Source organism: Cebidichthys violaceus, unplaced genomic scaffold (assembly GCF_023349555.1).
Source record: "Cebidichthys violaceus isolate CVI_PGR_0920_01 unplaced genomic scaffold, fCebVio1.0.p SCAF_22, whole genome shotgun sequence".
Classification (NCBI taxonomy): Eukaryota; Metazoa; Chordata; class Actinopteri; order Perciformes; family Stichaeidae; genus Cebidichthys; species Cebidichthys violaceus.
In genome coordinates, this window is record NW_027176395.1 from 4,866,430 (window position 1) to 4,890,108 (window position 23,679).

Here is a 23,679-nt window from a genome sequence, read left to right on the forward strand (position 1 = left end):
ATGTTCGTTTACGGTGAATCATGGCAAATACAGAGAGGAAGACCAAGAAAACAATTTTTCTTTGCACAGAAATCGAAGTGCTTGGTGATAAAGAGATTCCTGAACAGTTCCAGGCCAGAGTATCTATCGTGCAACATAACACATCATGAGTCTCACCGCAGTATTTATTGCACAGTATTAGAAGAGAGTTGCTCTGTTTCTGTAGTTCTTTAATGTTATCTTACAGCTGATGATAATGACTGAGCTGCTCCACAGCTGACCACGACTTTCGGTAGTTCAGCCCTCTCCTCTGCACTCCGAGGTGCAGACAGCCAGATCAAATATTAACGAAATTTGATTTTAGGTTTTAGTTGGTTTATATCTTTTACAGTGTAAATGTGCTTATTGTTATGGATCCACTTGTACACGCACAGATAACACTGCTGGTTTGACCGTTTATGATAAAGAGAATGAATATATATATATATATATATATATATATATATATATATATATATATATATATACACACACACACACACACACACACACACACACACATACACACACACACACACACACACACACACACACACACACACACACATACATACATACACACACACACACACACACACACACACACACACACACACACACTGTATATAAGTGCAAGGTAATGTGTGATATGAAGTGAAATTAAATGTTAGAGGCATCATTACAGATATAATGATGACTAACATTTAATTTCTCCAGTCTGGCTTCAATTCACCACGTCACATCTCCAACATGTTGGTACGCATGTGTAACAGATGCGGATAGGGCATAGAAGGAGATGACTCAAAAGATAGTTTTCCAGCATTTAGTTGCTCTTGCAGAAGACAATATACAACACATGAATTAATTTCTGGTCCCTCTCTCGCTCTTTGCACATCTGCTCCCTCATCAATGCAAAACAACATTGAGCAGTGAATTTTTTGCATACATTGCAATGAATACAGTCGGGAGTAAACTTAATACATCACATTACTGTATAATATAACTAGTCAAGAGCTATTCAAATTCACAGGAACACATTAAACCATGATAAGTGATTTACAAGAGGAGAAACAGCGACACCGGGTGGCCAAAGTAAACAGGTGCATGGAGTGGAGTGACTAAACAGAGACAGCAAAGATTAAACATTAACCAAAGGAAAACACATACCTGCGTGAGACAATATACAACACTTCGTGTGTCCCTCACTCTGCACATCTGCTCCGGAACATGCAAAAAACAGACTTTACAGAAGGAAATAGACTCGTTCCAGATGAACGTTCAGAATAGGTTCTCGCCTGGAAAGTGTACGAGAGCAGGCGGCAGCAGCAGGGGGCGGTGACAAAAAACTGCTGTCAAGTCGGACAGTTTTCAGCTGCTTTCAAGGAATAAACAGGAAGTCACAGAAACAGTAACTTCCTGTTAGATTCGATCTGTAGGCTATTTGTAGTTTACAGACCTCGTTCAGATTTATTCACGTGTTTGTAAATATATATTTATGTGGAAATATGTGTGTATATCTGCATTGTATGTTATCTTTTATTCTTTTTATGTCTGCCTGTGAAACACTTTGCTGTTTGCTTTGATATGTGTTATATGAATAAGCTTTATTATTAATGAATTATTAGTATTATTATTATCAATCATGCAAGATATGTTTTGCGTGAACCTTCGTTGTACAACATGTGACTAATAGCCAACAATTATTACAATTGCACAGAATAATAGGATTTTCTACAAAACGTGGTGTTTGTTGTCAAATCTAAGAGCCAATCAGCTCTTTGATATGCCGACAGCCAGGCGTTTCCCACCATGCTTTGGGTCATGCAGTCGGTGAAAAGCAACTGAGGCGCCTGCCTCTAAAATCTGCGGCCGCCTCGCTCTCGTGAGGTCATCGTTGACCTCGTGTTCATGACGTCAGAGCAAATCAGGATCAAGTTGGACGCAAATCTACCCAGCATGCATTGTGCGCCGATCGCCGGTGATCGATTCTGATCGGGACCGGCTCATCTCGAACAAGCCTAATCAGAGCTACTCAGACAGGTAAATACAGGCATATTGGAGGCAGACAGCATGAGAAGAATAAAGTGTGTTTTGAACATTACAGTAGACAATTAAAATAAATCTATGCTGAGGAGGTCAGTTACTTGACACTTGAGAACAGGTTGCCCCATATGCCTTTTTGTGGGTCTTGTTGAAAGGCCCCACTATGTCATAACCCGGCTCCTAGGCCAGGAAAAATACGGAAAAGGACACAATGGATGATGGTAAATTAAAGGTATTTATGATAATGAAGTAAAAAGTAAAGAAATAGCTACAAATGTGAAGTGGGTCAGTCACTAACATCAGTAATGTAAATGTGAATGTGTGAGCATGATGAAGTGTGGGGTGTTGTCAGCAAAAACAAAAGAAGACCAAACTAAGGAAAAAATGGGAAGACGCTGGCAGGGATGAGTCCAGGTGAGCAGGAGGGGCCAGAGCAACACTGGAGTAGGACTTTTATTCCAGAGAAGCTCCAGGACCAGGTGCTCTGCATCCAGTACTCTGCCGCAACTGCGTTCCTGGGACACCTTCAGGGATACAGGGACAAATATAAAAAAAAACACACTTGTACACTTGTAAGATAGGCAGGGGCCGTCACAACTATGCTATATAAGTCCAACATTTTAAGCTGTATATAAATGAGGAGGAGTGGCCTAAAGGCTAGAGGGAGGTTTTAAAACAGCTGGGCCGAAGAGGCACCTTATGGACAGCAGGGATAACAATAATAACAATTGTTCCTCTTTTGACAAATTTCAAGATATGAGAAGTTAGCAAGCAAGCTCTTGCTTGAACAAGCAAACAGAAAGCGTGGCAGAGGCCTCAAACACCAATTAAAAAAAAAAACCCTCATTCTATATACACTTTTATTTGGTAACAGTTTCTAACATAATTTATTTAAAAGTGCACGATAGTTGCAAAACATAGAACAGTCTAGTGCAAAATGTTTTCAGGTCAAGGCATCACTCCAGAACCAGTGGATGAGCTTGTAGTGTGAAAGCCAATAGCCTCCGGTAAAAACGATGTGCCATATGCTGTACAAAGCATACACGGGTAATTTTAATATCCAAATATTGACCAAGAAACATCCTCACAATGTAACAACAAGGTTGGCAATTTTGCCTACTCCTCTGGTGCATAACTCTTGCCTCTCAACTTGGAATCAGTCGGGAGGTTTTGGAGAAGTCCATCCACGCTACTGCTCTATATGGCTGTCTCCTCTGCAGGGTTACACATCAATCGGCTACTCTTCAAATAATAATGTCAGGTTAAATCACAACAGAATACTCACCTTTCATCACATCCATGATATGATGAAAGGTGAAGTACATTAATGACTCTGTGGCTGCAGGAATCATAAGGCCATCATCTCCAGCTGTAACAGGGTAAGGGGTACAAATCCCTGCGCCCTTGCACTAGAGAGGACTCAGTAACATCACTGACAAAAACATGTACCCTCTCCTACTAAATTCCTCTGCTTTTGAACTGCTACAAGGTGCTACCATTTTTTTTTTTTACCATTGGTCAATGATGTTCTCTGGTATCTGCTTAACGTTTGTGTTTTTGTGTGGATGACGTTCTAATTTTTTCCAAGTTTGAACAGGAGCATGTGGTACATGTACGCCAAGTCCTCCAGAGGCTCTTAGAGAACTTTCTCTTTCTAAAAGCTGAAAAGTGTGAGTCCAACACTCCTTCCTGGGTTTTGTCATCAATGCTGGTAACATCCAGATGGACCCAACCAAGACCAAAAGGGTCACTGACTGACCTCCTCCTTTGACACGCAAGGGACTTCAACACTTTCTGGGCTTTTGGGCCATCACCTCCCAGCATGCAGCCTTACGGTGGTCCTCTGCAGCAGAAGGGGCTTCTGGTGAGTTAAAATCACGTTTCACCTCTGCTCCCAGATTCCGCTCGCTAATTTATGGTTGAGGTGGTTGCCTCGGACATTGGTGTGGGGCTGGTTCTTTTTCAGCGGTCGGTTGAGAATTAGATGGTTAACCTATGTGGCGTCTCCCCCTGGAAGCTATCGCCAACAGAAAGAAATTATAACATTGGAAACGGGGAGCTGCTGGCGGTGAAACTTGCACTTTAGGAGTGAAGACACTGGCTGGAGCAACCATTTGTGATCTGGAGAACATGGGGCTGAACTATCGTCAAGCTAGGTGTGGGCTCTCTATTTTACCTTTTTTCATTTCAGTCCAGGTTCTACCAGTACAAGCCAGAGAATGTTCCATTCCATCCTGAAGGTATCCTCTGTCTTGCATGTGTCATCGATGCAATAACCTGAGAGGTGAAGGACAAGTTTGAGCGCTCCCATGCTGAACACCCTGCTCCCAGCACTTGTCCAGATGACCGTTGGTTTGTCTCTGCCAGTCTCTATCCTTAGTGGGGCAACTCTTTCTTACTGGCTTGCCATCCTGGGGTGAGACGCACTCTAGTACTGCTTGGACAACACTTCAGGTGGTCATCCATAGAGGAGGACATAGAAGGAATCATTGCTGCTTGGCAGGTCTCCTCTCAAGATAAGGGCACTCACCAAGCTCGCTCTGGCTTTCTTCATCCCCTGCCAGTTCCTGGTTGTCCCTGGTCCCACAGTTCTTGTGATTTTGCCACTGGCCTACCTTCGTCTGACAGTAATGAGATCACTGACCAGGGGCCACAATTCACGTCACACTTTGGTCAGAGTTTTGCAGGCTGGTGGGGAACACTGTCAGTCTGTCATCTGGGTTCAACCCCCAGTCCAACAGGCTGAGCTTATGAATCAAGAGATGGAGACAGCCCTGCACTGTCTTGTTTTGGGCAACCACTCCTCAAAGCAATTGTGGTAGAGCAGGTCGTCTTTAAATCAAAGGATCGGCGGTTCGATTCCCGGCTCCACTAGTCCATGTCAATGTGTCCTTGGGCAAGACACTAAACCCCAAATTGCTCCCGAAGGTTGTGCCTGCAGCGTGTGAATGGGTATGAATGATTAGTTAGTCCTGGTGGGCAGGTGGCACCTTGCGTGGTAGCCTGTTCCATCAGTGTATGATGTTAGGTGGATGACATGTAGTGTTACAACGCTTTGAGTGGTCGGAAGACTATACAATTGCTATACAACTCCATTTACCCTTAACCATGTGGACCGAATACATCCACAACATCCTTCCCAGTTCAGCCACCAGTCTCTAACCTTCTTGTGGTTACCAGCTACCACTCTTCCCTGAGCAGGAACATGAGACCAGCGTTCCCTCAGTCCTGGTGTTCATCCAGCGGTCCCTGGACAAAGCAGCCAGGAAGACTGGAGGGATTACTGATACTGATAGATGTCGGTGTTCTTCATTCTTTATAAACTTCACTCAGGAATTATATTTAATTTATTGCCATTTTTGATTTTTGTTTCCAGCAAGATATTAATTACTTTATATTGTGACTTGCTGTTGTAAACATTACATTACCGTCATTTAGCAGACGCTTTTATCCAAAGCGACTTACACTTCAGTATCTATCTACACACCGTAGACGCAGCTACGGGAGCAATTTTGGGGTTAAGTGTCTTGCTCAAGGACACATTGACATGAGACTAGTGGAGCAGGAGATCGAACCGCCAACCCTCTGATTGAAAGGTGGCCCTGCTCTCCACTTAGCCACGGTCACATTGCTGGTCACATTGCTGTTGCTGCTCTAGAACAACATATCTTAATTATAAATAAATTATAATCCTGTTCTGATTTTTTTAATTTTATTTATATATATATGTTTTAAAAAACAATTATTTAGTCATGAAGAAGAAAAGAGTGTTGAAGGCCGCTGTAGTTCTCAGACATTCAGTGTTATATTTTGTGGTAATCTGCAACCTCACCACTAGATGCCACAAAATCTTACACACTGCTCCTTTAACCAAACTTTTTCCAAGATGCAACACAATCTTTGTAGGGAAATGTTCTAATTGTTGTTGTCATCAATTAATATAATCAATCTTTTTTTTACCAATATACATACGGTGCTTACAAGTAGGTTACTAACTGATAAGAATACAAAATCATTAGTACAGCAGAAGGATCGTATGCTGAATCATTCCTTAGGATGTCTTACTCCTGTCCTGTGCCTGACTAAACTACATGCTGTTGTAGTAGTAGTAGTAGTAGTAGTAGTAGTAGTAGTAGTAGTATACCCTCCCTCCGTTGCGTCATCCGGGGCGGAGGTGGGTTGCTCCTTTAAAGCCAATACTACAAGCTGGACTGCAAACGGAGGAACCAATGACTCGGTGTCACTTCAGCAGAGAGAGAGGAGGACATGGTTTACTCTGGAAGCTGCGCTGGACTTCTGAGAAGTGTCTCAGCTCGGCGCATTAACGCTCAACTTATTGGATCGTTGTATCCTACATGTGCATAACGTGAACACAGGCTGCCGACATTAGAAAGCGGATTAGTACAATTAGGGGAGCAACTCGACGCGGAGCGTCAGCGCTGAGGAAGTACACAGACAACGTTCACGTGTGCCACTTTCATTTTTATTTTTCCTCCGCGCTCACCGTTATTGAACGAACCCTCCTCTTGCATCTGTGGATACAGACTGAGGGATTCTGCACCTCGACCAGCACGGCGTTATGGTAAAGATGCGGCGCGGGGAAGCGTCCCATCTGTGGCTGCTGATCCTCACCGCGGTGTCGGTGTCAGTCCGCGGACTTCCCACGCACTTAAAGAGGACTTCAGCCAGAGACAAAAATACCACCGCGTCTGTTACTGAGGTACTATTCTACTGTACTATACTGCATGCTGCCCGGACTTAAGGCTGCAGGCCGTTGAGATACAATGCAAGGACGCGAGTGGGGACATTTGTGTTGTACTGTATGTTAATTGTTTGCCTGTACTTTAAAGTGATGAGAAAGTATTCTTGCATATCGAGATTTAATATGGACAAATTGCATTTCAGTTTTTCAATCTTTGATGTTGACTATATGAGAACTATACTCAACTTATATTGAGCCTTATAAATTGGATATTATTTTCCTTGTACCTGTTTTTTTGTCCATTATATGTAGACTTATCCTGAGGCTTTTTTTTTTTCATCTTTTCAAACTAAAGGAGTGCAGACAAGAATAGGTCCTGTAAACAGGTCCTTGTGTGAAGTGAGCAAGATGGAATTCAAGTCTTTCAAGTCAGATTTACTCACTTACTTTACTTACTTACCCAATTAAGACAAGATTCATGCTGTAACATCTGTATATTTTATCTTCAGTTAGATAATTGACAGCCTACACAATGTGCTGAAAGTTTACCTCAGAGCATGACTACTTTTAGAAAGGCTGCCACATTTATTGTCTAAAAATAAGAAAAGATTATGTTTTCAATTACCAAATGATGCATACTATCCAAAATGTCCTATGGTGTTCAAGCATCAGCTGTTGCTGTAGTTTAAGTGTAATCATTGAATAACAAAGAACACCTGATGTCTAAAAGTTAGAAACCCCCCCAAAAAGCTTTAGGGTTGTAGAAAATGGTGTCATTATATCAGCCACGGTGAATTTCTTGCAACTTTACTATGTTGGTTGACTGTCACCACTTGTGTCAACCATGTTTCCTGCAGCACTAGTTAACTACTAAACACAACTCCAAATAGATGCTAGTGTCGTCTGGATGAGTGAACGCACAATAGATTGGTTTAATGTTTAATGATTGCTGTATCAACTTCACCAAGCCGTTAATACAGCTTTAACTTATAGATATCATGACGTTTAATAGTGTACCACCTGCCTCACATGAACTAATTACATGAAGTAATGTTCATAAAAAGTGCTTCCCGATACAAATAATGAAATACATTTGTCTTATGAGCTTCAGAAAGCTACAGCTAACTCAAGGAAGTGTTGCACTGATCACCAACCGACCTGACTTTAGCTCCTGAAGTTAGGTCTGCTCAGATGCTCTAAGGTTAATTATACAGCATTTCGGCACATTTGACTCGTCAAGATGCTTTAACGGCAGATAAGGGTCCCTACTTCCATTTGCTCTAATGTGCGCTGCTATTACTCTGCAGCAACGGATGACCTGAGCTGTGTTGGTGGTTGTCAATGACTGCTAAAACACATTTTGCATTTCTTGCAGTGGCAGCCTGCATGCAGTCGTCAGGTGAAGTAACCTTTTGCTCAGACAGAGACTCTCAGTCAAGTCTTATGAATGGACAAATGGCTGGCTAGGTTTGGACTCTTGGCAGAGAGCATGGCTCCACACAGTTGGTGAAGAGGTGAAAGAGCGTTTGTGAGTAGCCATTTTAATCCAAAAATCAAGTGAGTTAGCTCATAAAGAAATTGACAAAGGGATGTCACCTCCGAGCCTGTTGGAGTTACATATAGCAGACCGAGAAGAACTTGAGTGACTGGTGCCTTTTCATGAATAATCTACACAAAGTACTGATATACTGACCTAACTAAACCTCATTCCACCCCCACAGTATATACAGGGTGGAAGGATTTATCAAAATAGAGTCATCAAAGTAACTACTTGAATTGAGTACAAAAGTATTTACTGAAAAACGCGTTTGAAGCATCATGTACTCTAGGTCGTGGACCTACCAGGGTCACAGGTCTTTTCCTGGCTCCACTGTCCTCTGGTCTCACAGCTCCACCCAATGTGGGCTCTGTGCTTGTATTAAAATGAGCAGTTGGGTTCATGTTGCTCACGGGGAGCCATGACGCCTGACTTAAGTCTGGGGATCCATTATGAACTTGCGATTTTAGACGCAAATAGCCCCCTTGACTTAACCAAACTCGGGACAATGAATGTGAACAGCTAGTTATTGAGTGTGGTTTGCAGGCTGCACATTCATCAAACAATCACAGGGGACATGAAGGTGCTGCTGCTTTAATAATAATACTGGATGGGTAGTCATCCGTTTCCACTGGGCCTCCAAAGAGGCTTGCTGAAGCTGATGCCACATTTTGTGGAGGGCGTGAAATTCTTGAGCCAGTTCAAGTTTAACTTTTGTTTATTGTGGGATGGACAGCTCTCAAATGTCCTGCACCCAAGATGACGTAAAGATGAAACCGTATATCATAATCTATGTTTCAGAACATATGCTTTGCGTGATGATCCTGTAGAAGTGGATTCTTTGCCTCTGTGGGGTTTCCAGTGAAGGAACATAAGCTAGTGTTTTCACGGCACAAATGTGTGTGCAGCTAAAGAGAGCCCACACACATACATTCAATGTGCATATTGTACATTCAATATGCAACGCATATACAGTCCTTAACATATTAATATGATATGGAGAAACGTTAAAGTTAGAGTTTTCCTGAAATTGACAAGATGTTAGCAACTGGATCATTTCTGATCATCTCTGCATGCCATCCCCTCTCTCCTGTCTCTCTTCAGCTGTTCTATCCAGTTAAGCAGGAAGCCCAAAAATTATTAAAAAAAAAAAACATACGGCCACACACTATATATATATATATATATATTTCTCACAATATGCCAGACAAAAAGATTCAATATGTCCCAAAACATAGCATGTCAAAAATACCAGGATGTTCTACTACATCTGGTTGTATTTTGCATTATACGAGTCAGCCTGCTTTTCTAGCTATTCTGACCCACAATCCTTTTGCGCAGCGGATATATGAACAAGAGGGTCAAAGTTTGTGTCAAAGTATTCTGTCCTAATTGAAAACATTCTGCATTCTGCAGAATGTACAAAGACACTCTGTACTTATTGGCCGACATATACACAGATACCATGTATCTGCAATGCACTTATGTCAGCCGATGCAGTGTTTAGTGTTCCTCACTCAGGCCCAACAAACATGATGAATGCATTTTCTAACCTTTTAAAACCTTTAATATATTCTATGCAGTCCTTTGCTTATTCTCTTCTATTGGCACATTACAACCTTAAAACGGCAACTTATGGCAACTGCAAAGTTGTCAGTTGCCAGGAATTATGTCAAACACCATGCTCACGTGTGTCCAGTCTAGTTAAGAGTGTAACATTGGTTTGAAAAGTGAGGGTCTGGGGGTCCCCCCCCCCCCAGAAAGAAGGATTTGATATCGATATCTATGGATATATGTAAGAAGTCACAGATTGTCAATAGTCTTATCAAGTTATTTTTAATTGAGGGGTACATTCGTATCATATTTTCTCACCCTTTTAAAAAATATATGTAAAATATAAATAAAACATTGTTTAGCTGCCTTCTCATTATCTTTTGATTTAATGACTTACTATCTCCGCCAGTGGAATAATGCGATCGCTCCCATGTGTCCGTCCATGTTTCAGTGAGTGAGTGTGCATCTATGAGTCTGTCCATGCTCAATCTTGCATTCTGCTGCAGTAAGCTCCGGCCGGTTAGGGGTCACTAGTGATAACACAGCTGAGTGCCTCTCCAACCCCCAGCCGCTACTCTGCACCCAGAGACACAGAGAGGCGGAAACAGCTTGCTGACTTTGACTCGTTTTGGATGATGTGTTGGGCGAACAACTGATGGAACAACCAGAACACACTCTGCTGAGTACCTTTCGGTCGCTACATTGCGGTCGGAGGCACAGTGGGCGGAAAACTTTTTGCTAATTTTGACTGTTTTGGATGGTGGTTTGGGCTAACAGAACAATCAGTACACACACTGCTCAGTAGGCCTACATCCCGCCGCTCAGCCCTTGCTATGCGGGCAGACAGCTGGGCGAGTTTGATTTATTCTGGCAAGATTGTGTGACGCGTCTTATTTAACAACTTCGAGCCGATTCTTCTTCATGAGTCTGAATGAAGCGTGTTTGATGCCTCCATTCATCAAACATTTATGGTAAAGACCATTTCTTTCTTATCCTCAATCTCTCCCTTCAAACAAGCAGTGTTACAACTCTCTTCACAGTGTCAGAGTGAGTCCACTTGAGTTCAAGCTACCCTGGTGTACGCTAGTGTCACATCAGCTAGGCAGAGTCTGCCATCACATTAATGAAAAAAAAAGCACATACCCCCCTGGATGCTAGGCCCAAGGTGCTGGTAGACCAAACAATACAAGGGAATGGTCATTATGACATTGATCGACAGCTTCACTAACTGTTTTGAAAATTCTTCAATTTCTTTCTATTTCATCTAATATGTTATATGGTAGACAGCATGATCACTGTCATTTCCCCCTCTCAGGTGACAGCAGAGCCTGTTCATGGCAACGGTCATCAGACTCTCCAGGACCTCCAGCAGGAGAACCTGCTGCAGATTCTTCCCTCCGGCTCGTCTCTCTCCAGGTCCAGACACCGCTGGTCCCAGCACCATGGTGTCCTCCCTCCACCTGAACCTGAGGAGGACCCTGAGCTCTTCATCCTGGACCTGAGGAACTTCCCAGAGCTGGCCAATGCAGACATGGGCTCACACAACCCCAACATTCAAGTAGGCAATATCCATGTGGAAGAAAGTCTAAATGTTGTGGACAAATTGTATCATTGGATGCAGGTTTAGGTCACTTTTCTCATAGCATGAAGGGTTCATATGAAGTGCAGGTGTTCCAGATTAAACCTGTGATCACAGGAGGTGGGAAGTCCTCTTCCATCACATCTTCAGTTTCTGTTCTCAACAGCGTGTATCTCCCTCTCGCTCCATACATCCCATACAGCTGGTTTGAGTCAGGACACCGTTTCAAGTTACCATATGCAGGACCTTTAACAGTGGGGCGCTCCAGCTTGTCCATGAACTTCAGACACAGGGTTTGTGGAAAAGTGAAAATATAAAACATGTGAGAGCCAAATCTAAAAGGTCAAAAGGTAATTTTTAAGTGTGACCGTGAAGCCAAACCCTAGTGGAGTCGTTTTTAGGGAAAAAGTGTTAAGACTTGTGGAGTTGATTTACAAAAATGGTGATTTGACTCTGGAATTCACTGCTTGGTCCACAGAGTGAGATGCACATAATGTTCTGAATTTAGCAGAATAGAGCCTGTTTTACCCCACATCAAGTACAATACATGTACACGTGATTTACTAAGAGCCAGTTAATGCAGAACTTCATGATTCCAAGTTTATTTCAAATTATAATGAAACACTACTCTGCGAAGTGTTGTGAACACAAGTGCACCAAACTAACTAATATATTAACACACTGAAGTGTATCATACAGGAAACAACAATGCATGCGATAAGAACTACTCAAGAGAAATCTACAAATAAACTACATTTATAGGATGAGGATGGATGTCTTTATGGCGCACAAGGGCAAGGATGTTCAGCATCATTTTGGAATCTCTGTCCTCAGGTGCTGCTTTGTCTTTATAAACAGTTGCCGTTGGAAACGTAGGCAACCTGGCTTTTGTCTGGACCTGTGCGTTTAAATGTGTGCATGCACGTATGCATGTGTGTGACTGCGAGAGATAAACAGAGATAATCAGAAGTCAACATGCTATCTGTTCATCTTTCCATCCAACTGTATTTTTCATTTCTCTCAGTCCCCTCCCCCACTGCACAATAACTCTCTTTCATAAAAGGAGAGAAGACTTTTTAATCTGATCTGTAAATAAACAGTCTTCTTCCGAAGCAGTGACATCACTGCCCTCATCATGTCTGAGAGCTTGTACCAACGTGTAAAGTTGTTATATATATATATATATATATATATATATATATATATATATATATATATATATATATATATATATATATATATATATATATATATATATATAACATAAATCTTTGTAGAAGAGCTACTTTATTGATACATTTAGACATTAAATGAATATATAGATCCGTTGGCTACCTTTAGTTGAAGCAATATGTGACATATACATTTTAAATGACATCTATGAGGTGATAAATGAACGTAGCTGCAACAGGTTACAATCAGGGCTGTGTTTTTGGGTACATCAGTACACAAACAGTCTCTCTCTCTCCCTCTGTGTATGTGTTGTAATCAGAGCTTCTCTTTGCTTTGTTGACATAGCAGGCCGGCCGCATGGCTCTCAGTGCATGTTAGTGCATGTGTGCGTGCACCACTGGTTAGCTCACGGACGCCCCTCTGTGCTGCTCTCATACAGCATGTACAGGTGATAAGGCCGCCCCGACCCACGGCTTCATCATAGAAGTGTAGCTCCCACCCTCCAGTTCCCCCTCAGGTAAACACTGTCAGCTCTGTCGGCACTGTTCACGCTGTTAGCACTGTTAGCACCATAAGCTGCAAGCCGCCATGTTGAGAGCTGTGCGGAGGCAATAAGATACGCTCAGAATTTTTAGTTTAGCACCTTTAAGGTTATGTTGAATTTTTCATTATGTGCTGTTGGAATTTACTATGCCTGCTCTACAGAGGCGTTCTGGCGTTCTGCTCTGTCACCATTGTTATTTGACAGTTATGTCACAGCAGTCAACTTTGAGCCATTTAAGCAAATTGATGAATGTATTAGTATATTAGTTATAATGAGGTCACTGTCAATCACTGCATGTATTAGCTGTATACTGTTCTAAGTATTTGGTGTTTCCTTCAGGTGACCATCGAGGTGGTAGATGGCACGCAGACTGAGACGGAGGTGGAGATGGACCTGGTCAAGGAGGGTCAGCGTAATGACTGGTCCGTGTCATCCTCAGAATGGGCTAATAGCCACAAGAAGCTGTTCTGGCCACTGTTCTGGGAATATCCAGAACAGTTGGAGAACGGGCTGGAAAGAGACAGTTTGGAGGAACAATCTGAGGACTACAACTACGACCGTGAGGACCCCTCTCTCAGTGGAGGAGGGGCAGAATGGGGTAGTCACTGGAACAAAGATTGGGATGCAAAGGATAACTACGGTAAAGACGCTCTTTGACACGAAAACAGTACAGCTTTGATTCACACAATATGAGGCGGGATAAAGTGAATTATATTGTCAAATCACAATCAATTCAGACAGTACCTTGATTAATGTAAAATAAAAAATGTCATCATTACAATCATTAGAGATGTCCCATGCCAATCCTACGGATCAGTATTGGGGCCGATTCTGGCATATTTGAATGGATTAGTATCTAAAGTAAGGCAGATCAAAATCTGATCCTCACTGTACTCTACTGTTTGATGCACTTACGTGTCCTATCTTAAATCACAGCCTACAGTGCAGCATTCCACACTATATCAAGTCAAAATGAGTGTTATAATTTGAGGAAATAATTGTCCGCAGCAATGCAAGTGACTCAGTTCAGACACTGAGGTTAGCAACATGCACAAATGTGCTAAACTCTGACGCAACTTATTAGCAAAGAGCAGAGAAGGAAACATTCAGGCAGCACCGCCTCCTTTTTAGCCGGCGCTAACCGCCGCTCTCACCAGTTCCATTTTAAACACAAATATAAATATTTCAAAATAAAGCTTCTAATGACATTGGTGTCTAGACAGAGGGGTTATGTTTCGTATTATTTATTGACACCTTTACTCTCTTTTCTTCCATACTGGTATACTCCACAGCTATGGGCAGTAAGGAGGTATGATTTAAGAATGAACATTCACTATGTTACACACAAAGCAGGAGAAAATTAATCAATGACACAACAGGGTAACAAAAATGTAAACCATGGATAAAATGGATGATGTGGAAAAACATACTTGATTGTATATTACTGCAAGAATGTCTATGACATCATAGTTTTGAAATTACTTTTCTGTATCTCCTTTCAGAGGGCAGCAGGTGAACATCTTGTGTCTGGGTGGGTTTTGTCTTTTAATATCCCTTCAGCTCTTCTCAGGTTCCCCTTCTCACCGATATCACTGATGCTCAGTAGATGGTGCCAACGATGTTCTGGGTGCTTTTAGTCACCCGCTGTAGAGCCCTTCTGTACCGTACACATCCCATACCAGTTTGTAATGTTTGCAGTCAGGATGCTTTCTATTGCTCCTCTGTAAAAGTTGACAAAAACCTGGCATGGGAATTTTGCCTTCCTGAGTTTCTTTAAGAAATACAGCCGTATATGTGTGCTTTCTTCACCAGGATGGAGATGTGTGAGGATCATGTCAGGTTGTTTGTGATGATGAGCAGTAGGTTGTTCTCTGTTCTCTGAGCTCCACTCTGAAGATTGATGATTTCCTCTCTTTATGAAGTCTCATTGTCGTTTGTAATCCGGCCAATGATGGTAGTGTCCTCTGCAAACTTCACAACAGAGTTCTCTTCATGTTTGGGGTAGCAGTTGTGGGTGTACAGTGTGAACAGAAAGGGGCTGAGCACACAGCCCTGGGGGGCTCCAGTGTTCAATACTAGAGTGGAGGAGGTTTGGCAGCCTGGGGTCTGTTTGTGAGGAGGTCTAATCACCAGTGGCAGAATTAGGTACTCAAGTCTAGAGGGCTAAGTTTACTATCGGTTTAATGGGTGAACTTGTGTTGAAGGCTGAGCTGAAATCACCAAACAAGATTCTGATGTAGGTGTTGTTATTTTCCAAATGAGTGATGGCTGAGAGGAGAGCAGTGGAGACAGCATCCTCTGTGGATCTGTTGGCTCTGTATACAAACTGGTGAAGGTCCAGGCTGGCTGGGATGTTGTTTTTGATGCTGGAGAACCAGTTTATCAAAGCACTTCATCAGAAAGGGGGTGAGTGCCACAGGGCGATAGTCATTCAGACTGGACACTGCAGACTTTTAGGTACAGGAACGATGGTGTCTGTCTTGAAGCAGGTGGGAACTCTCTCCTCAGACAGTGATATGTTAAAAATATCAGTGATAACATCAGTAAGCTGGTTGGTACATGTTCTTAGTACACGAGCAGAGATGTTATCAGGCCCAGCAGCTTTACTCATATTCACTGTCATCAGGGTTTTCCTCACATCCTCTGAGGATACTGACAGTGGGCGGTCCTCTGGGGATACTGACAGTGGGCGGTCCTCTGGAGGCGGGGCAGACAGCCAAATCTTTATTGAGGAGATCAAAGCGAGCATTACAGTTCTTCAACTCATCTGGCAACATAGCCCCCCAGCCTGTGACATTTTTGATTGATTGTATTGTTGACATTTGGGGTGAAGGGAGGATACTTGGCAAGTGGTATTCACAGAAATGCATTCTGGTTCATGGGAAAAAATATCAGGGGCAGACTCTACCACTAGGCAAGGTAGGCAACCTGGGGGCCAAACAGCTAAAGATTTACCTGAAAGATAAATGTTAGTGATTACATCGCAGATCCACATTTGATTAACAAAGTATAACAGTTAAGTATAATGCATTATTATTCACTGAACTATCAAGCATCAAACCAGCAAACTTTGCAGTGAAAGCTTGGCTACATTGGCTATATTGCAGCCTGATGACCCCCCCCCCCCCCCACACACACACACACACACACACACACACACACACACACACACACACACACACGTCATGTTCTCACCCTCTCACTGTCTTTTCCCTCTCACACAAAAACGCCAGCTGGCCGTACTTCCTGCATGATCATTGGTGTGCTTATGACTTTCCCCAAAAGTATGCAGTCTTCATATGGTCACAGTGCATCATTACCTTCTGTGTGGAAACAGGTCTGAAAGGAATAGTTCCAGATCTTTGAGGCTGGGCTAAACTTACTGGCATGTTTATCATTATCATTATATTATATCCACTGCAGCCGTCATTAGTAGTAATAATGTTCTCTGTTATTGTTTCTGCTAATATTAGTGCTGCTACTACTCTAATTATATGTACCATGTATGTCATATGGATTGACTGTTGTTCATTCTGTGCACATGGCAAAGCTCTATGAGGCAAGCTTGTGATTTAGTATGTTGGGCTCTACAAATAGAATTAATTTGAATTGAACGGTTTTATGCAGACCATAGATCAGTTTAGAGCAGGTAGCAAAGCTTTGTATCACTGACTGATTTCAGAAGGATTCATTTGACTCTTTTCTCCTTTCTATAGGGCACTGATACATTGCATTTTCCTATTAGCATATAATCTGATGATGTAATTGTACGTGTCTTTATTGCAGAAAGGAACTAAATGAAGGAAAGGGGAAGTTGGCCAATGCATTCAGCTTCTGCATTAAGATCCAGTTGTTCCTAAAATGTTGGCTCTGAACTCTTTCTACCATTTTGAAGAGTTGTTAGCATATAGACGTTATCACTCACACTGCAAGAAGACATTCATATGGGCCGCCCCCCCCCCTCTCTCCGCCATCCTCCTCAGTCTTTTGAAGTTCTCCCCCACTCTCTTCCCTCCTGCAAGCCCTGTTTAAATACAGAGGAGCATGTCTCAGAGGTCCCACGCTGTTGTTACCCTGCTCTTTTCAGCCGCTACTTAATTACATAACACACATACACCAGCTGGGCGAGGAATTCACTACTTAACTTCAAAGGCCGCTCTTAATATATTATTCCGTAGTTTAGCTTTTTTTAACCCACTCTAAGCGGCCTGTCCTTCATCCATCTTCTCTCTCTGTGTTTCCAGAGTACGAGGAGGAGTGGAGTGACTGGGATCCCTGCAGCGTCACATGTGGCCACGGCACCCAGAAACGCACCCGCTCCTGTGGCTACGCGTGTACGGCCACCGAGTCGCGTACGTGTGACCTGGACAACTGTGCGGGTAAGAAGTTGAAACTCTGCGATGGGGCAAGATTGTAAAAGTCTGACGTATAGCTGCAACCACTTTTTTTTATGATGGTATTAAATAGCAAAAGTAGCATAAAAATGTTTTAAAGTTCTCTAATATTTGCAGATATAAGGAGATGGGATAAATCACATTTTGAAATGAGCTACCAAGCTCATCTCACAGCAGACAAGCAGGCCTCTAATTTATTAATTTGGGAATGATCATCTGCCGTTATAGGTACAATCAGAGTGGCAGGTATACAGTCACAGGTATACAGTCAATGAAGGCGACTGCTATCTAGTAAACATTGATGTAAACAATGCATCATCTGTAGCAAACCTGGGCCAACGTTGTCACTAACTTTGGGGCTGACCCCTTCACTTTAATCAGCAGGTGGCAAACAAGATGCAGGCTTTGTTCTTGAGCAGTTGTCGCATTTATACACCGATTGCCTAAACTGTAGACGCACTGCACTGCTACATTAACAACTACAGTATGATGTCATCGATACTGCAGTTGTTATCATGTTATGTTATCATTTGTAGTTGTCCACACGTCTATTTGGGTTTTCGCATCGACTTTATTTGTAATCGCGTGTTGGGATCTGGCAGGAGCGTGTTTGGATATCAGCAAGTATGAAAACTAAATTATTTACATAAAAAAATATTAATAAAAAAATTATTAATATCAATATTATTAACAATTATTTATTATAACGGGGGCCTCACCCTGAGAAAAAGTATTATTCCACATTAAAAGTTAACTGTAAAGGTTGAATTTAAAGTAATAACAGAAAGCTACTCTTTAAAAAAGAGTTTATTTACTTCTAACAATAATGATCAAGCCAATAATATTATAAAGTGTGTTACGTCATGGCTGTATCACAGGGGATCCCCGTGGTGCCCATGGCCCCCGTCTAATGAGACCCCATTAGATTTGGACCCAAATCTCTCACATAGATGGGATTTGGTGTGGTTAAACTCAAATCAGGCTGTTGAACTGCTAGCTCAATTCCTTTGAATGTGAACACACCATAAGGACTTTGCTACTTGTATAATATTTTAAAACAGACATAATATAATCAAATACTTGGTCTGCACTCTGTTGTTGTAGGATTATTGTAGGATTGTATCTTCTGTGGAACTGCAAGACAGACATTCTTAACTATTGGGTAGTAAAACAGAAGTGTTAAAAGTCATTTTTATGTCTATTTTGTTTATTACTGTGTATGTAAAATGCCATCAGTGTGTTTTTTCATGGGAATAATTTAAGCACCTTAAGCTAAGTCATTTACCCTCTGTCATGTAGACACTGCAACGCCAGTGACTGACCTAACACCCATCCAGACGACCAACAGCACAGAATCCCTGGACACAAGTACGTATAGAATGTGGGTGTATTTTTATGTCAGCAGGTCACACTCCATGTTTTCAATGGGTGGTGGCCTGTATATGAAACATTATCTTCCATTTAGTGGTGGGTAACAAACAATTAACCACACTGGGAGTGTCTGGTTTTGATATTTAGACATATCCCTTAATAGCATGTTGAGAGCTGCTCTTCTGCGTCTGTCAAAGAAATCATGAAACACTGGCCCTACCTCCCAGAAATGTTTTAATTGCTTTTTACTTTCCATTTTATTGCTCTCCTGCTGCGGAGCCTCAGCCAAAGAACACGATAGTCCTTTTCACTCTGCAAACATAAAGGAAACAGCAGGACAGGAGAACCCAATCTAGCGTCTGACATGTTGCTTCTCAACCCTACATTAACTATAGAAAGAAACTTTGAATTTCACCATGGCCAAAAATCTTTTTCTTTTTCTTTATCTATCTGTAACGTTTAAATGAACTTGTTTTGAACAAATAGTCCAATAAACTATAAAGCTGCAGGAATAAACTCAGAAACTACACTAGAAACTGAAAGTTATTTTGTCCATTCTTGTATTTCCGCTGCATCATAAGAACCATGAAGATTAGGCAAATTAGAGTTCCTGAGCGGATCCCTAAAGCCCTGGAAAAGTTCCTGAACGGGAAATGGGTTATTAGTTTACTTTGTTTTTGCCAATCCCTTCCCATTCATTTAATTGAATTAGTTTTAGCTTTGTATCATTTTAAACTGAAATGCTGTGTGATGCGATTTGCATTGCATAATTGGCTGCACAAATATGGTCCCTTATCAATACAAATTTTTAGTGACTGCGTAACTAACGCTTAGTTCACATTACTCAACTTTTGCCCAGATTTTCCACTTGCCGATTTAGGGGTTCATCTTGGTGAAATGATGAAATAATGAGTGTGACTCCCTCTCGCCGGTCAGTCGTGTAGTGTGACAACCACCAAAACGTGTGTAGTGTGATCAGAACAGCAATCTGAAGACTTTGAAAGTTGTGTAGTGTGAACTAGAGTTTGACCGGTGGTCTTAATGATATAACAAAAATAAATGCATAATAATTATTAGTATTGGTGCTTGAGTGAAAATTGGCTTGTAGACATCCTCAGGCCCAGACTTTTATCAAGCATGGGACAGATTTGAGCAAGTCCAGTGGAGATACATCAGCTTGTTGTTACTTAAATTGGCCTCCACGCCACTGCTACGCCATTCCATCGAACGTAAAGCTTTTGATAACTTTTAATCACGGTTAGATTGTACTGACCAAAGTTGAAGAAAAAATGTATGGAAAATTCACACAAAATGGACATATGCTGCAAATTCCGTTCCAATTTCAAGTCAATCGAACATATGGGGTGAGGGGCGTGGCCTTTCAAACTTTAAACCACTCTAGGGGGCGCTATAAAGTAATTTCTTTATAATACGAGAGCCCTAAAATATCAAATTTGTATACCAGTCCTGATATGCATGACAACATAGGTGAGTTTCTGAGTGTGATAAAGCCCCCAAAAAGCCAATTAATTTGCATAATATTAATAAATAATACAATAGGGCCTTCGCGTTCCGACCGTTGGTCAGTGCTCGGGCCTTAATTAACAATCTTTGACTCTATTAAAGACTTTACAAACTGGATAACTGTTGAACTGAACATCTAGGTCAAAGTAATCCCAAAATAAATACATCTGAATCACTGAACGTCAAAGTCTTCATCAAACTAACCATAAAAAAATCAAAGTGAGAGCTTTTTTAATTTTTGTAAGAGAAACGTTGAAATCGGTTACGTTCTAATTAGTTTTTTGCCTAATTTAATCATTAGTAAGGACATCTTGGTGTGATTTGATAGATTACATCGTCGATCATAATGGGTGATGTGCTTATATGTGACTTATGACCGGCCACGATTACTTCTCAAACCAATAATGTTGGTGCATATTCCCGAGGTCTGACTGTCCATCGTGGACTAAGACCTCATCAATACTCCAGTCTTTAAAAATGTAGCACTGGTGCCGTTGTCCGTTCTGGGCTGCTTGTAGAAACATGGCCGTCTCCGTAAAGAGGAGTCGCTTCCTATGACGATAGAAATGCCTTTTTCGAAGCTAACGAAAACATAACAGTTCTTAGCCTGAGGTCATTATAAACGGATTAAAACATAGTTGTGAATATAATATTCCATTTCTGCCAATAAATGAAGCTAATTTAATTAGCAACTAACTGAAGAATGTTAAGACTTTCTGTGAAAAATTCTAACTTTTTCAAATCCCCCCCCCCCAACCTAGACGTAGACAGCTGTGAGAAGTGGCTTAACTGCAAGAATGACTTCCTCCAGAAGTACCTGCACCAAGTGCTCACAGAGCTTCCCAGCTGTCCATGCTCCTACCCTTCTGAGGCCGTGTACAGTTCCGTCAACATCCAAGACGGAAAACACCGCAAGACCTTTCGCTGGATGGACGCGAGCGGACCCAAAGAACGCCTGGATATCTACAAACCTTCAGCCAGATTTTGCATCCGCTCAATGCTGTCGTATGATAGCACAACATTGGCAGCGCAGCACTGCTGCTACGACGATCAGATGAGGCTGATCACGCGAGGAAAAGGAGCAGGAGCACCAAATCTGATCAGTACAGAGTTCTCACCAGAGCTGCATTACAAGGTGGATGTACTCCCCTGGATCCTTTGTAAGGGGGACTGGAGTCGGTTTCATTCGGTACGGCCGCCCAATAATGGGCTGGACTGTTCGGATAATCCCCCTGAACAAATGTTTCAGATGGAACTTAAAGAGGCCAGGGAGTACTGACAGTGTGGGGTTCTGGACTCACAACGAGAAGGAATGACAACATGGGGAATTTAATGATGGCTAATCAAATCCCCGTTTCTTTTGTTTGTTGTCTCCATCCTGCACAAGCACAGGAAAAACTGAACTGCAATGTTAATACAGTGTTTCTTTAGTCCTGTTGCCGTGCATGAACTCCTGACAGCCGAAATACTTTTGAAGTTCCAAGCTTAGTTTTTTGCAATCTCATGGATTCCTGCATCAATTGACAACGATTGAAACTTTGATTGTTGTTTTACAAGACTTTCAAATGATATGAAAATATGAATGAAAGACATGGACAACCAATACTGGTGAAGCTTTGTATACTTTCACTTTGTTCACAGCAACAAAAATGAAATAATACTGTTGTTGGAACCATTGGAAGGACAATGAAAATCATTGCCGATGTGCTATAAAGCATGTTCTACTAGAACCTTTGTCAGCTAATCCCTGTTCCTGTATGTTCTTATGGCAGTGGCATGTGTGTGTGTGTGTGTGTGTGTACAGTATTTGTGTGAATGTGTACAGAGGATGCGGTTATTTATTGGCCCCTGAACTACTTTAATCAGATCTAGTGTCCTGCGAAAGGAATTCCCCTTCTAACAGGTAAGCAGTGAATAAAGTCAAATTGACCTTTGGACTATAAATGCTTTACTTTTTAATCTTTACTAAAAATCGGACAGAATTATTGTCAGAGCATGTCTGGGGTTTTCTTCCAGTCCACATCTTCCATCTGCCAAGAAATGCAGGAAAAATTCTGGTGTAAGTAGCCCCATCTGAATTGACATCCATGTTGTATGGTATCATTTTCTTTGGTAAAAATATTTAACATTCCTTCAGCATTAATGCGCAAGCTAAGGACATTTGAATTGAACTACACTAAAACGTCAAATGGGATGCTGTTCACATACCATTTTCAAATAATTTTTAAGTTTGCCATCCACAGTTTGACATGCCCAAACACATAAAAGGTGTTCACATCTCTTCACCCCACTGAACACAAACACATAAAAGGTGTTCACATCTCTTCACCCCACTGAACACAGTGTCTGTGGGAGGGAAGCCAGTGAGGGATCACATCCATGTTTCTACAACTTCTACCGTTCAGGTACCTGCGTGGAGCGGGGTGGGATGTGTTACACCCTCTTGTCCCTAACACAACTTTTTGTGCCTGTTGTCCGATGACTGCATGAGAAAATAGAGCCATGTCTACACTGGAACTTCCAGATTCTGTTCCCAAAGTAATAAAATGAAATTCAAAACGACCTTTTGAAATAACGCAAATTACTAATAATCCAGCCCTATTACATAACTATACTCCACAATGGTAAATGGACTTGTACATGTATAGTGTCTTTCTAGTCTTCCGACCACTCAAAGCTTTAACACTGCATGTCATTCATCCATTCATACACTGGGTATGAATGGGTATATACACGGCCATAGACTAATGGCAGGACCACCATGCAAGGTGCCAATCAGGACTAACAACCTTTACCACAGGCATAGCCTTCTAGAGCAACTTGGGGTTAAGTGTCTTGCCCAAGGACACATCGACAGAGTGGAGGAGCCGGGGACAGTTTGTGTAGACAAAAAAAAAAGAGCAAATATTGTTAATTTCTTTTTTAGTAGCCAATAAAAAATGAGGCAAGTTCATCAGTGGCAACAGCTATTCCAGACATTAGCTGTAACAATGGCAGGACGAAAAGATGTTTTAGAGAGCAGGAGTTACAAATAACGTTGGGTAATGACATTAGACACGAGCATTGGTGGATATAGTGTATGTGAACTTAATTACTACGTGTGGTGCTGCTGGTACCGGTGCTGGTTGCAGCGGTTTGGAACGGGGGGAAATTGAAACTCATGTGCATGTATATTCACAGAAAGTCTGAAATGACAAAAAGTGATCTTGATAAACCTGATATGGGGAAGTACTCAACATG

General features: G+C 41.8%; 1 protein-coding gene across 1 annotated transcript; it reads left to right on the top strand.

Annotated features, from left to right (window-relative positions):
• Nucleotides 1-6,324: 6,324 nt before the first annotated feature.
• On the top strand, nt 6,325-23,009 carry ism2a (isthmin 2a). Its single transcript, XM_068717652.1, has 6 exons — nt 6,325-6,781; nt 11,170-11,412; nt 13,490-13,790; nt 17,395-17,529; nt 18,844-18,912; nt 21,201-23,009. The coding sequence occupies exons 1-6, from the start codon at nt 6,641-6,643 to the stop codon at nt 21,716-21,718; spliced, it is 1,407 nt and encodes a 468-aa protein (XP_068573753.1). The 5' UTR covers nt 6,325-6,640; the 3' UTR covers nt 21,719-23,009.
• Nucleotides 23,010-23,679: the final 670 nt, after the last annotated feature.

Excerpts from the sequence above, each read along its gene's own strand:
- ism2a (XM_068717652.1), top strand. The coding sequence starts at position 6,641 with ATGGTAAAGATGCGGCGCGGGGAAGCGTCCCATCTGTGGCTGCTGATC. Across the intron at positions 11,413-13,489 it reads CACACAACCCCAACATTCAA|GTGACCATCGAGGTGGTAGA; the intron begins GTAGGCAATATC and ends TGTTTCCTTCAG. Across the intron at positions 17,530-18,843 it reads TGACCTGGACAACTGTGCGG|ACACTGCAACGCCAGTGACT; the intron begins GTAAGAAGTTGA and ends TCTGTCATGTAG.